General features: G+C 32.3%; 1 protein-coding gene and 1 long non-coding RNA gene across 2 annotated transcripts in view; both read left to right on the plus strand.

Moving 5' to 3' along the window:
- The first annotated feature begins 12,591 nt into the window (after nucleotides 1-12,591).
- Nucleotides 12,592-13,218, plus strand: LOC140435627 (uncharacterized). Its single transcript, XR_011950200.1, has 3 exons — nucleotides 12,592-12,670; nucleotides 12,786-13,039; nucleotides 13,121-13,218. It is a non-coding gene; the product is annotated as an uncharacterized lncRNA (long non-coding RNA).
- A 724-nt stretch (nucleotides 13,219-13,942) lies between these two features.
- Nucleotides 13,943-16,136, plus strand: part of Pex19 (peroxisomal biogenesis factor 19) — a 35,425-nt gene continuing 33,231 nt past the window's right edge. The window contains exons 1-2 of the mRNA XM_072526024.1: nucleotides 13,943-14,285; nucleotides 14,339-14,578. Coding sequence (XP_072382125.1) covers nucleotides 14,219-14,285; nucleotides 14,339-14,578 — 307 coding nt within the window. The 5' untranslated portion in view covers nucleotides 13,943-14,218. The remainder of the gene's footprint in view (nucleotides 14,286-14,338; nucleotides 14,579-16,136) is intronic.

A 16,136-nucleotide genomic window follows, 5' to 3' on the forward strand; every position in this document is an offset into this window, starting at 1 on the left:
AAGTGTATATCGCAGCTAAAAAAAACATCGCCAATGTTTACAAAATTTTCCAGATGTGATAAGTTAGTCCGGTCATCAGAGAGTTGAGCTCTAAAAATCGTACGAACAAGCTAAATTTGGTCAAGAATATTAATTTTGGGTCCCTTAAAAAGATGCTTTTATCGCTTTTATCTCCGGGTGTCCCTTTAAAATCCCACTCCTAGGGGGGGGGGACGCAAAAAAATCGATTTACCAAAAATCTGTACGCCTTAGAAAAAAATGTTTCAAATAAAATATGTAGCTGAGATAATTTTAAATGTTTATTAGCACTTTTTATATAGAATGAATTGTCCTCGAAATAACGCTTGAAGCGACCGTAGATTTTGTATGTCAGTTACGTACGCTAAATCAATGTTCAATAAAATTTGTATCAGCTCGACGGTAAAAATTTGATCTCTTTTGATCCAATTGTTCCATCGACAAAAATCAAGATGCGTTTTAAAGGTAAAGAGTGCAGCTTTCGTATGAAGTTTTTGTATTTTGCCGCAGTTTTTATAAAAGTGTTAAATAAACGTGGCGCGATTTCTGCCATTTTTTACGATTTTCGTGATATCAATAAAATTCATCACTTTCATGGACCAGTCGTAGTAAAATTTACATTTTTAGACATCAGTCTTTAAACCCTATGACATGAAATTTCAATTTTGAGTTGTGGCAACAAATATGAGGCATTTGAAATATGAATAAAAAACGCAGAAGTTTTAAACGTTTTAGCTTGTTTGTTATGTGAAAGTTTAAATCCAGCATTTTTTAAGCATATTTCAAACACCTCACATTTATTGTGAAACCCCAATACTCTGGGGTATTGTAATTTAGGCATAAGAATTTACAAGAAGGAGAATTTGGAGTGAAGTTATTGAATGTACTAATAAAGAATGGCCTAGCTCAGACGAATCAATTTAAAGGGCCAGAGAGACATCAACTTAAGGGAGAATTCGGGCTAGCTTTTCTACACTTAGGATTGGCTTTGGGAAAACCATTATATTGGCTAATAAAATTATATAAACAAGGGAGAAAATGAGATCTTGTAACAAAAACAATGAAATTAGATAGGGCAACTTGGAATTTAATCTTGGATTGAAGGCAATATAAGTAAATATACGAAGTTTCCTAAGGTATTGAATGGGGGTGCCACTCAAGACTAGCTTGAGAATTTAGAAATTAGGTAAAAACAAGAAACAGGTATACCTAATACAATAAATTATACCTCTTACGTGTTAATTTGGGCCATGTGTGTATCTGAGGAGATTTTTAAGGGAGCAGCGTGGTAACTGCTACAGTTGTCAAAACTTAAAACTAAAATTTTATACATATCTACCGATTAATTGATTCATAAAAAACACAGAATTCCAAGCATAATTCCTTAAAAACTAAAATTACATATTTTTTCTTATGCCTTCTTTCGACGATGGTTAAATCAGAAGCGATCAAAAAGACGGTTTTTTGACACAAGTGCCACGATACACTGTGTACGAACTTATAAAAGATGGTCCAGTATTGCGAAAAAAAGAAAGAAAGGATTCTGATGCCCATCGAGTATTGCCGAATTTTCATTTATCAGCTATACGGGAAACATTGTATCATATGTATTCAGTGAATAACTTACCAACTTTAAATAAACTCTTGAGTGAATTAAGAAAGTAGTGTCATAAACACCGTGACCAGTGACCGAATGTCATAAAACTACTTTTTGGAGGTTTTTAAAATCTAATGGTTTTATGTTTAAACCAGTAAATAAACGGCAGGCAATTATGGAATCCAGCCGTTTAATAAAGTGGAGGTTCGATTATTTGGAGAGTCTAAGGTCTTTTAGGAGTGAAGGGAGTGAAGGGAAGAACTTGTATTATTTGGATGAAACTTGGTTCGACACCCACGATATAGTTAAAAAATATTGGACAGATGGTAGTAAAAATTGTGTCACCAATGGTCCTCCCTCTAGAGAGAAGAGAATTTGTATTTTACATTATAGGGGAGAATCAGGATGGGTAGAAGATGCTTTATTACTCTTTGCTAAGAGTGTAAGTGATTGTCGCTTAGATTAATATCAAGATATGGACATTACTTTGTTTGAAAAGTGGTTGAGCAGCAATTACTACCTAAATTAAAAAGAAATAGCGTTATTATTTTGGATAATGTTCCGTATCATCGTAGACTAAAGAGTAAAATTCCAAACACTAACTCAAACAAAGCTGAATTTATTTTATGGATTCTTACACAAAAAAACAACTTGTAGAACTATTAAAATTAGTTAAGTGTGAAAAAAATTATGTTATCGACAGGCTAGCTGAGAATTGTGGCCATAAAGTATTAAGATTACCTCCTTACTATTGTGTACTGAATCCAATAGAATTGTTGTGGTCTCAATTAAAAAGTAATGTGAGGACAAATAATAATTCTCCTAAATCATTTTCGACTGTTGTAGATTTAATGTTAGAGCATGTCAAAAAACTAGAAGAAAAATACTTACAGTTCCAAAACATTATAAATAGAGTAGTTATAGATTTAAACGATAGCGATGATAGTGATACCGACTAAATGTAGACGATAGTTAAGTTTAATTTTTTTTTGTATTTTTTCACTATATTAAATATATATTTTAATATAAAAGTATTACTTATTTGTACTTTTCTTTTACTTTGTGAAAGTGCCGTAATTTTGATAAAATGTATCAGTATATATGTCCGACCCTGTATGCAACTATACCTAGAAGATTAAATCCGAAATATCTTGCAACGAACAGTAAATGTGCTATAAAAAGAATTATAACCAACTATTTGGAGTTGCAAGCACTTGGAAGTTACTCCAGGCATTGCCCTTTATAACGCTGTGCAGGTTTTAAAAACTCACACTAATTAATGCTCAAAATCATTCATTTTTATCTCTACAGCTTGGACTGTTCTTGAATGTTTGTGGACTAAATAATACAGAAAATAATTGTTTCTATCATGACCAATTGTATGTAGGATGCTGACGTGTAATCAAACCAACCACTTTGTTCATTCTCACACTTAGCAACACAAAGAAAAAAATAGGACAACGCAAGGTCCTTCAATGAAAGTGATCGACACGAGTGGAACCCATTCGGCTAATTAATTCTGCTTAAATCAAAACCGACGGTAAGTGACGATTTTCAAGCACAACCTTCTAATTCTACCAGCTCATTTTTGCCAATTAGTGATAGGCCAGCAAAAAGTTACTCGGGTGCCTTGAAAGTAAATAAAACTGGCTGTGATTCTGTTTTGCTTGTAAGGTCAACGAACCAAAATATTGCTAGCGTTCAGGTAGATAGCGATATTAAATCGAAAATTAATCTTTCTTCTACAAAAGCTACTGTTGATAGTACTAAGTTGATAAAAAATGGAGTTTTAATTAACTGTAGCAACGAAATGTCTTTAGAAAAATTAAAAGAGTGCCTTACCAAACAATTAGGAAATACTTATTCTGTTACTAAACCAAAAAAGTTAAATCCGAGATTAATTATTCGTGGCGTAAATGCTGCCTCTCTGGAAAAAACAAGTTTTTTGCAAGACCTTATTACTTTAAATGATCTTAACGTAAATGAAGATGATATAAAAATGGTAACAAAAGTTAAGTTTAAGGAGCGTTTCAACGTCGTGATGGAGGTTTCACCAGCTTTATACAAAGTGGTAATAGAAAGAGGTTTTCTGTATATAGGTTGGCTATAAATGTTATGTTAGTGAACACATTAATATTGTAAAATGTTTTAAATGTTGCAAAGCTGGTCACCAGAAAAAAGATTGTCTTAGTAATTTAATATGTCCGAAATGTTTTGAATCTCATGAAATAAAAGATTGTACCAGTCAGACTATGTGCTGTAATAATTGTAAAACGTTAAACTTAAGATACAAACTAAATTTAGATACAGTTCATCTTGCAAACAGTTCAGTTTGTGGTTATTTATTAGGTAAATTTGAGCAACTTAAAACTAGAATTCAGTATGTCTAACAAAAAGCTAAAATTAGCTCATTTTAATACACGTTCTTTGTTTCCAAAATTTAACGTTTTCTTAGATCTGGTAAATGATCACAGCTTTGATATTGTTTGCCTTTCCGAAACTTGGTTGACGTCGGATATCTCAGATCAGAGTGTATACATTCCGGGTTTTAAAATAATTTGTAAAGACCGTGGTTCAAGAGGTGGTGGAATCGCTGTTTTTGTACGTGATTCAATCATTTCAAAGTCAGAACTTGCTGACCTTCCCTGTCCATTAGGTATCGAACAAATGTGGATTTCTGTGAAAATACAGAAAACAACATTGTTAGTCGGTATATAGAACTGAGGCGTGCAGGATGCTAAATTTCATACAGTATTATGATGATACTCTTTCTCACATAATACCTCAATTTAATAATATTATTGTAACTGGTGATATCAATGTTGATCAGCTAGTAGATAATCAAATAAATTATTGTTTTCAGTCTTATAATTTTGTTCAATTAGTAGAGGAACCTACGCGCATAACTAACAGTTCACAAACACTGCTCGATGTTATTTATACAAATAAAAGTGAACTCATTAAACATTCAGGCGTTTTAGATCATGAACTATCTGACCATAGAGCAATGTACTGTGAATTTGATTTAGATATTAATTACAAAACAAATTTTTTAAAGATATATAGAAATTACAAAAACTTTTCAATATCTTCTTTTAACGCAGATCTAAAAAAAATGTCATGGGATAATATACTGTACGAAAATTTTATAGATAATAAAATTCGAATTTTCAATGATATGTTAGTTTCGCTGTTTGATAAACATGCTCCCTATGTTGAATCAAGAATTACAAAGCCACCTGCTCTGTGGCTAATACCCACAATACAGAATATGATGAAAACTCGTAATGCTGCTTTAGCCAAATATAAGAAAACTTAAAACGTCTTAGACTGTAGTTACGATAAAGATCTTCGAAACGCAGTTACTAAAGCAGTCCGTTTGGAGAAGAATGGTTACTTAAATTATCGGTCTGCTTCTTTGAATAAAAAAGATCTTTGGAAAGCTGTGAGGTTATTCAAAATTGTAAATAAACCAGTTATAGAGATCCCTCAGGAGCTTAAAGATCCTATATCTATAAATAATTACTTTACATCTGTCTTTAGTCCTGTAAATTGTTGTCCTGAGACAACCCAATGGTACCAGTCAAATATTTTCAACCCAGATATTATTTTCTCGTTTAAAATGGCCACTATTGATGAAATTAAATCACTTATATTAGGGTTAAAATCGAAAGCTGTTGGGTGTGATAATATTTCTGCAAAGATGCTACAACTCTCCCTTTCTATTACTGCTCCTTATATTACGCACATTATAAATTGTTGTTTGGAGGTAGGTTATTTTCCGGATACTTGGAAATACGCTTTGGTAAAAGCACTGCCCAAATCAAATAAACCTGAATCCCTTAATGATCTTCGCCCAATAAGCATCCTACCGGGACTGTCAAAAATTTTAGAAAAGGTTATCTATAAACAGATATACGATTATATTTTTAGAAATAATGTAGTTACGTGTATACAATCAGGCTTTAGAAAAGAGTTTAGTACAACGACCCTGCTTCTTGACTTAACCGATAATATACTTCGATCATTTGATGAAGGAAAAGCAACCTCAGTCATCTTGCTTGATTTTTCTAAAGCCTTCGACACTATTGATCACGCTCTTCTGTGTGCTAAATTGAAATATTTTGGATTTGATGATACCTCCTTACAGTTTTTTAAATTTTATTTGGTAAATCGTTATCAAAAGGCCATAATCGATAATAGTTCATCAGAATTTGCATCTGTCAGTTCAGGGGTGCCTCAAGGTTCGGTTCTTGGTCCTCTTCTTTTTTCAATATATATTTCCGACCTGTATAAATCTTTAAATAATCTGAAATTGCACTCTTTTGCAGATGACACACAACTGTATTTCTCTTTTGAACCTAACTCTGTAAATCAAGCGTCACAAAAAATAAATCAGGATTTGGAATCTATTTGTACTTATTCCACTAGACATAATCTTAAACTTAATGCTAAAAAATGTAATTCTTTGTTATATTGTTCAAAAAATTATAAAGCCACTGTTCAGGATAACTTAAAACTAATTATAAAAAATGAACCTCTAAAAAATGTTAATAGTTGCAGAAACTTAGGAGTCATATATGACTGTACGCTACGTTTTCAAGAGCATGTCACCCTTTTAGTAAAAAAGTGCTATTTAGTTATGCGTCAACTGTATAGAAGTAAAGGCATTTTAAACTTTAAATTGCGTAAGTTACTTTGTGAAACTATGGTTATGTCAATTCTTAATTATGGGCTCTTGGTATTTTACCCTTGCTTAGATCAAGTTACGAAATTGAGGTTGCAAAAAAATTCAAAATAATTGTTGCAGATTTGTTTTTGGCATAAGAAAATATGATCGTGTATCATGCAAAATTAAAGAACTTCAATGGTTAACAATAGATAATTTATACAAATATCACCTCGTCTCATTGATATATCGAATTATTTCGTCGTCAAATCCTATTTATTTAAGGAACAAATTAGTATTTCGTGAAGACGCTCATAATCTGGATCTGAGATATCCTCATAGTCTTATGCTGCCAAGATATAGACTAGCTATTTTCCAGCGATCGTTTACTTACAATGCTGTTTTAGTGTTTAATAGTTTAACAAAAAATTTAAGAGGTAAATCTCTTGATTTCATGAAGCGGCATTATAAGAAATTTTTACTACAATCGCAGTAACGTTATTATTATTATATAGTATATTATGATATTGTTGTCGTAATTGTTACCATTAGAATTTTTTGAATTTTTTTTTTGTGTTTTTAATTATCATTAATATTATTTATCACATAACATCACAAATTATTTTCTTTATCTTATTTTTCTAGTAGCCACATGACTATTTCTACCATTTCAATATTATATTATTATTTATGTCAATTTATAAATCATTTTTTTTTTTTTTCATGTTCTACTTATTTCAAACTGACTTTGTAAACTTGAGGTTAAGTGGAGTAGCTCTAGCTAGACTTCGCCTCATGTATCTCTTGTTTGTAAATTTTTACAGACTAAATAAAGGCAATTTATTATTATTATTATTATTAATTATTGGTTACTTTGTCGCCACGTGAATTAGCTGTTTTTTGAATTTTTATTGAACTTAATTAATTTAATCTTAAGATAAAAAAAGGAAATAGAATTCAGCTAATAATCTAACAGAACATTTATTAGTTTTTAGACACGAAGGCACGACGTTCGCTGGGTCAGCTAGTTGCATATAATATAAAATTATTTGTATTTAATGTATATAATAAACCTAATAAAGTTTATAAGTCAGCATCATCATCATTATACAGCCTTCTGCGTTCAAAGTTGGACATAGGTCTCCCCTTATTTCTTCCAGCTCTGTTGGTCTTAAGGTTCTTGCAGCCAAGTGTTGCAGCTAATCTTGTGGTCTACATCTGATTCTTATGGCAGCTCGTGGTCTCCAAACTGTAATTTTTTGGGTCCATCGCCATTCTAGCCACATGGCCCGCCCAGTTTCACTTCAACCATGCTATATGCTCTATGACATGTGTGACGCCTGTCCTTCTTCTTATTTCTTCGTTTCTAACTCTGTCTCTAAGAGACAGTCCAAGTAGCGTTTCATTCGTCTTTGGGCTACTCTGAGTTTGGTTGCTGTAGCCTGGGTTAAAGAAAGTGTTTCAGCGCCGTAAGTCACGACTGGAAGCACACATTTGTCGAACGTCTTGTTTTTTAAATAATTTGGCATGTTGCTTTTGAAGCTGTCTGATAGAGATCCATATGTGGCCCAGGCTAAAGTGATTCTTCTTTGCAGTTCAGCGGTTTGGTTGTCAATAGCAATTTGGATTTCATTACCTAAGTATTTATATTTATGAACTAATCCTATTTAGTTGCAGTCGACTTTTGGATTTTCGCTTGGTACCAGATTTGTCATGTATTGTATCTTTCCAAAATTTATATTCAAAACAACTTCTTTACAGGCAGCATCTAACTCAGTAGGCATATTTCCAATCTCTTTTAAGTCGTCTGTTATCAGAACAATGTTATCCGCAAATCGTCGCCGTCGACATTGATTCCTTTAACTTCCCACTCCAATTATTTGAAAGCATTTTCCAGAACTGCCGTAAGGAGTTTGGAATACACTTAAAGTGTCTCCTTATCTACTTCCTTTATTGATTTCTATACAGTTTGTATCTTTGTGTAGTCTTACGGTAATGGTTGCAATATTGTATATATCGCGATCAGTTTGGAGTACCGATAATCTATGCAACTTTCCAACGCTCTCATTACGCTGTGAATTTCTATCGTATCGAATGCTTTGCGGAAGTCTACGAAAGCTAGGGCCAATGGTCAGTTGTATTTGATGGATTTTTCTATAATCCCTTTTATGCAGTGGAGGTGGTCGTTGGTGCCAAAGGTATTTCTAAAACATGCCTGTTTGGTAAAAATCTAATTTTGTTTCCAGTCTATTTGTTATTATTTTTGTGAATAACTTGTAGGCTTGTTATTATTCTTGTTTAACAGGCTTATGGTTCGGTAATTCTTGAGGTCTGTTGGATCGCTCTGTGTAAAGATCGTGTAATAAAATGGTAAGTACACTGTGCCATCTTGTAGGTGTTTCACTTTGGTCCAGAGATAAGTTGGACAATATTTTTATTTTACCTAAAAGTCTGTCTCCTGCGTTTATGGCTTCTATAAAAATAGTATCTTCTCCCAGCGGTTTATTTCTTTTCATTTTATTCAGTACGTTCCTTATCTAGTAAATTTACCGTAAAATAGCCTTGATCCCAATTTCAACTATCTAGTAAATTTAGTAACACATTTTTGCTACGTTGGTTAAATTTTGACCGACTAGCAGTGGGTGAAAGGTTACTATACAACCAGGCATACGTGCTGATAGTCAATATTTAAACAAAAAAAATATTCAAATGCAGTTTGTTAAGAAAATACAACTGCATAAATTAAAATAAAAATTATTTTTTAAATTTTATAGTCTTTTATAGATTAATATTTACCTTAGAGTAGGGAATTTTACACGTCATTTGACGTGTAAAATTCCCTACTCTAAGATATTTACAAATAGAAAGTTTTGAATCGAAAATGAATGAACATACACTCACATCTTTCTTCTTTTTTCAATGAGAAAAGTCTGCAACACTAAGTTTATTTGAGCTATTAATACTGAGAGGTAGGAATTTTTATGTTGTATGCTTCCGACAAAGAATCTGTCAAAATATTCCCAAGCTAAGCGAATGGACTATAAAAAAGATTTTAACAAAAAATGATAATCCATCGTCATTTATAAACACGAAATTCCACAATATTAAATTAATGAAACACCAAAACTGATCCAGAAATGCTTACAAAAAGTAATTTAAAGATATATTATCGCAGTGTAACGGTAAATTTTAAAAAGACCAATATATGGGATGATAGAATTATTTAAACAAGGGAGAAAATGAGACCTTGTAACACAAACAATGAATTTAGATAGGACAACTTGGAATTGAATCTTGTATTGAAGGCACTATAAGTAAATATACGAAGTTGCCTAAAGTACTGAATGTAGGCGCCATTCAAGATTAGTTTGAGAATTTGGAAATAAGGAAAAAACAAGAAACAGATATACCTAATACAATAATCTGGAATTACTTTTAAAAAACCACTATTTACCTTGTATTGCTATAATATACTGGTTAGTAGAAACTGAAATAAAAAGATAACTACTAATGACAAGTATATTTATAAATTTTGTTAAACACAGTTTAAATAATTTACTTACATGTAAAAGAAATGCTGAAGTAACAGTAGTGGTGAGAGTGTAAAATTAAGATAGGGCCAAATAGCCACGAACAAATAAAAATACCACCACTACTGTGCCAAGTAACAAGGGTATTAGTAAAAACAATAATCTAAAGTCCGGGAGAAAAGCGAAATAACTTAACACTAAAGGTTAGTATTAGAATACAAAGTAAACCTAGACAACGTAAGGTATTAAAGGTAAGAAAAAAACAACTATGGTTACAATAAATGGATACCTTATCTAGCAGACGTAAAGGGGTGAGGTACTCACCGATAGGACCACTATGTGTCCGAATAGCAACTAAATACCAATTACTATAATCAAAATATTTGTCTAAAATATATAGTAGAATGAGTCGGGTCATATACTCGTTATAAAAACCTATTTAAAAAAAAACGCTAAACGTTAAAAACTGACTAAGTTCTAGCTGGTTAGCCAGCCACAGGTAGCGATTTAATTCATGTCTAATTCATTCATTTAATGTCTAATATCTTAAGCTAATCTTCTCCAACGCCTCGCATAAGTTCTGCCAGCATGTGCGTTTAGCCTATTTAATCAATTTATTGAGTTCTTCTTTGGCTTTCTTATACTCTTGTTTGACTTGCTGAGTCCTATTTCTCTGTGCTGTACGCCTGATTCTAAGGCATTTTGTCCGCTTTTGGTAAATGTTTTGATTTCACCCGTATGGTATTGTGTATATAACATGTTTGTTTTTGCTGCTCGCTTTGTGTGCTTTTATTATGTTGTCTCTAAAGTTAATAAAGTTGGTAGTTTCTCCTTATAGGTTCCGTATCTAATTCATGAATTTGTTCTTATCGAACTCTAGTTTCTACCGTGCCTGGTTGTGACTTTGATGCCGACTTCGTATAAGATGTACTTATGGAACGTGAAGACGTTATCGTCAAGTTGTTATCCCTTCCCGAGATCTTCTTGGCACAGTTGTTGGTTACTAGTATAATGTCTATATGACTTCGCGACTCACCTCTTTCTAATGTGGGTTTATCGTTGTTTAATACAGTCAGGTTTGCGGAGGAAATCCATTCGTTCCAAGTTTCCCCTCTTTTGTTATTTTTTGGGGACCTCCAAAGAATGGATTTGGCGTTTATACACCAGCGATTGTACCTATATGTAGGTTATTTCTCCCTGTGACGCCTCTATGATGTTTTCAACCCGCTCAGCATATTGTGACATGTTTATAGTAGGTGAGATATAACAGGCTATAATTGCTACTTCATTTATTTTATCTTTAAAAATCCCTTTTTCATGGTAATTTTGTTTATGCACACTTTGTTGTTTCCCAAAAATACAGCAATGTCTGCTCTGTTATCGGAGATATAACCGATCTTTTTTGAGATATTCTTATTCGATTCTGAGACTATGATAATATCTGCGTCAATTTGCAGGGCTTGTGAGTAAATCAGATCATGTGCCACCTTTGCTCTTCCGATGTTCACCTGCAGTATCTTACGTCCTTTCGTCTGGATTGAAGCCATTTTAAGTCGTTACAATTAGCTCTTCTAAGTCACTAGGATGAGAGTTATCCGGGATTAATTGAGTATTTTCGCATAGTGTTGTCCGGAGATAGTCCAGACAATATCTGAGGTCCTTCAGTGTCGGGGACGGGATGGTTGTTTTTGTTTTCCGCTCTGTTGCTAGCCGTTTCCACGGTTTCGGCACACATACCCTCGAATTCCGCCATTAATGATGGGAACTTTGCCTCATGAAAAACGTCGTCTGTAGTTATTGCCTCAGGCTTGGCCGAGATATCGAGGGTACATCATTTTCTTTCCGTACAGTATGTTCAATTGTCGGTTGGGGAAATAGTGTTGATGGTGGTTTAGTAGGCACGCTCTCTGTGACTTTTTTACGCGCGTCTTGTCGGCTAGTGGCGTCGTTTGGAGGGCGCCACTGAATTCTCGGCACCGCGCGGTTCCAATGTGGTGCTTCTCTTTGCAGAGAACACACCACTCTTCGTTTGTGCATGTGTCCTTCTCATTACAATCTTCCTTCCCGCACTTGAGACATAGACCAATGCAGTCAGAACCTTCGCACTTTGAGATGTAAAAAAAACCGGCAAACCTGGGGAGGACGTTCCTGTTCATTTATTTAGATTGAAAGTGATCAATACAAATCAGTTATCATGTGACGGTTTGGGCACATTACAGCATATTTTTTGGAATGTACTAGATACCAAAGAGAGTTCCAGTTGCTTACAAGTAAATTTCAAGCTTATATAACATTTATTGATTTGCTGTTCAAAAATTTAAATCCGAAGACATTACACGAAGTGCAACAATTTTTAGCGTCAACAAGGGCACATGTGTAGTTTGTTAATGTAGTTTATAAGATTTTATCAGCTTGAATTACATGTGCTTAGTGCGATTTGGTGCGGTAGTACTGGACTATAATAATGGAACTTATCTGAAAGAACTTTTAAACAATTAATTTTTAATTTTTTATTCTTATCATGTTCTGTTCATGCTCTATGAGCCCAGATGTACCTTGGGCACGTGCTCTTCAACAATCAGAATAAATACACAGATACTGGCCGGATAGCTTTGGTAACTAAGGCCAAATAAGTGAATGGAAGAAGAAGAACTTTTATTGATATAAACCACGAGAGGCTAATTCGCCCAAGTGATGCCGACGTTGCCAAATGGTGATGTGTTGGTCTTCTGTCAGTCACAACCACAAGGCTGTGAAATGTGAAGGTATGTGATTTAATTTGAAAAAAAAAAACAGACTTTGAAAACTGGAAATGAGAAATCGAACTTGCAAACAATTGCTCTGACATTTTAAAAAGTAAATGTAACAGTACCACTGTAGAAATACTTTATTTTAATTGTAATAGAAGTAAATCAAATATGTTAAAATATTTAACTGAATAATTAAATATTCATAGATTGATTCTTTATAGGTTATGTCCCAAAAAATACAACAAAGATCTAGATTACAAAAGGGTCAAAGATCACGTAAGATAGCAATTCATGTACAAGTACAATTAAAGTAATTATAGGAAACAACACAATTCTTGTAGAATGGCAAAAACATCATTATGGTCATACCAGAGAATTTCTTTAGTCATACTTTTGATTCACAACATATTAATTTAGAAAAGAAAGATAAGAACATAATAGGTTCAAAGCTAATAATCGGAGTCCCACAGCGAAGGTAAAAAAATGCCTTTCTTTTTTTTTCTGACTTACAAAATTCTCTCCGAGTGTATTAAACATTTATTTCTGGTCGTTTTAGAATTCTAGAAACTAAAAAGACATATTGATTCACAAATCAGATTTTTTCCATAAAAAAGAAGAGAGTGCAAGTAAATTCCAGTCTTATGAGATCTATTAAACAAGAACTCAGCGATATTATTGAAAATGTATAACATTCCAATGAAGAATCATTTTTTTATATGTAAATCTATATAGCCATCACGACATGAGTATATCAATATTAAATATATATACATTTTCTAAAATGTGGAATTTTTATTGTGTTGCAACTTGCAAATTAAAATTTCTTAAATAGAATTGTTGTGTAGTTTTTATGTACGAATGTTGTAATTTAATATACTAATTAAATTTTGCAACAGTTGCTTTGAAATAATAAAAAAATGTACAATTAATTCTAGAGTCAAACAGAAACGTTAGGAAAATATTGACCTTTTCCTTATAATAACAAATAATAACATCGTAACCATCAATATAAAAATTTTACAAGTGAAGTTTTGTTTTAAATAAAGTATGTATTCCTTGCTATTAACGAATTAAATACTCAAAGTATTTATTTCTTTTAAAAAATAGCTACAAAAATATTTCATTCTTTTATTAACAGGGAAGACTTCATTCAAAACAATGAAGACTTTATTCAAAACATATCAATATTTTGAATAAAGTCTTCATAAAAAATTTTCATTTTGATGGTTAAGATGTGTTTCCCGAAAGAGGATATACGCGTAATACGCCTCCATTATTTAAAAATCGCGCTAAAATCTAGGTAAAGAAAATCTGACAACGTCGGCATCGCTTGGGTTAATTAGCTTCTCGTATATAAACCACTTGCTTGACGTTGATATGATGACAGTGAAGTGACAGACAGTGACACTCCAAATCAGGTGGAAATGTGATTCTGAGGGACATTAATGTTTTTTAATATCCCAATTATATTTTTGTAACTAGTTAATTGCATTTTATAAGTACAAATTGATTATTCACTACACACAGCAATATACGTGGCTGTTTAAAATTATAGGGTTTAGAAAAATCACTTTATTAATATCACATTAATTGATAGGATATAAATTATTAATATATATCACAGTAGTGTTGCACCATTTCCTACGTAATAGCAATGACCGACAAAAAGGAAGATATACCAAAAACTAATGTAGACGAAGAATTATCGAATCTCTTAGACAGTACAGTTGATTACATAATCAAAATTATACCTTACTAATATATTTTTATTCAGGTGCATTAGAAGACTTCACAAAGATCGAATCTAATCAAAAGGATGGCAAGACTGACAACCCCAGTACAGAGGTTAGTACTTCAAATAGTGCCAATATTGAGGGTCAAGAATGGTCTAATGATTTCATACAGCAGGCAGCAAATCAGTTTGAAGAAAATTTTGCTAATTTCCTAGCTGGTGCTGATCCAAATGCACAGGTCACACCTGAATTTATTCAACAGAAGTTACAACAAATGGCTGGTAAGTACAATACTATTTTATCTTCTCTCTATTAACAATAGGTATATTACTTCTTCCTGTCCTCATGAAATTTAAGGGTTATCATTCCTTCAATTTCTACCTTGAGGAACCACCATATAACATATGTAACATATCTCTAGTACAAACCATTTGACAGACTCTAAATTATAGAATGTTAATTATTTACATTGGAATTTATGCAAACATTAGAAAATAGATAACTTACCTATAGAAACAAAGAAAAGCCACTTCCAAAGAAAAATTAGTAAGGTATGAAAACAATGCCAATAAGAATACAGATCATGTTTTGACAGTTGTATCTGACATACTATATTTTACAAGTAAGTCAGAGATATATAAATTATATCACAGATAAAGATGCACATGCACCTGCATCGTTGTGGTAATAACTAATAATGTAAACACAGCTATTGTGTTGTGACTGCCACCTTAAATTTAATAAAACAAAACATGGAGTACATACAAATATGCAGAAGTTTGAATAGAACTTATATATTGTGAATTGTTATATTCCATACATAATGGCATTGAGAGGCCTTTCAAATGAGTAAAAAATTTCAATGATATCTTATTTTGCAATCTTTATACTATAACTTAACCTCCCTCTACTTACTTTGAAGTTAAAACAATTACCCCTCTTTATTTTAAGTAACAAGGGTTCAACTGTATTGTTTTTATTGGTAATTTTTTACATAAAATACTAACTTACATTTTAAAACAACTAGATTTACCAATTAATGTTAAACTTTTTTTTTCATTCTGCATTTCTTCTGAGTTGTTTAGGGAATTGTCAATAATAATAAGAAATGATTCAAGAATATTGGGCAAAAGTTTTTTCTTTAGTTTTGGTATCATGGCAGTTTTGTATTTATGGTGTCATAATAGTCAGCAGTTTTAAATTTAACTGAAAGAATTAATTTAACAAGAGTACTTAATCCTGTCACCTAAATATACTAGTTTTAATTTATTATTTATTCGCTCGAAATAGTCATATGGAAATAAAATTTCGATCCTATAGATTATGTTTATCTGTCTGTCTGTTTGTCCATCTGTCCAGTCTTAGATAGACAAAACTGTAATAGATAGAGAATTTTGAATTCAGCACTTTAAGATATTCCAGCAAAAATTGTGAAAACTGAAATACTCACATCCAGTTTTGGGAAAATTAATAAAAATGGTAAAATATGCAAACAGCAATATTTATTTCGTTATCCAGGGCTTTACATAGTAGATTCTGTTTGCCTTTTACGTTGCAATCGCCATTTCTTCTTATCATATATATCTTCTTTTATAAGATCTCTTTTTCCATTGCTGTTGTTATTTTTTGTCTGTTCCAATGTAATCTAGGACATCCTCTTTTCATCCTATTTGGTTTTCTCCTTACATTTGTTAATTCTGTAATTCATTCATTTCTCACTTATGTTAATCTGCATCTTCTACAAAACATTATTTTCATTGCATTTATTATGTGTTCCTTTATTTTATTTGTCACCCACGTCTCTGAGAGATACAGTGAGTAGTTTTCCACTATTGTCAT

Source organism: Diabrotica undecimpunctata, chromosome 3 (genome assembly GCF_040954645.1).
Source record: "Diabrotica undecimpunctata isolate CICGRU chromosome 3, icDiaUnde3, whole genome shotgun sequence".
NCBI classification, from domain to species: Eukaryota; Metazoa; Arthropoda; class Insecta; order Coleoptera; family Chrysomelidae; genus Diabrotica; species Diabrotica undecimpunctata.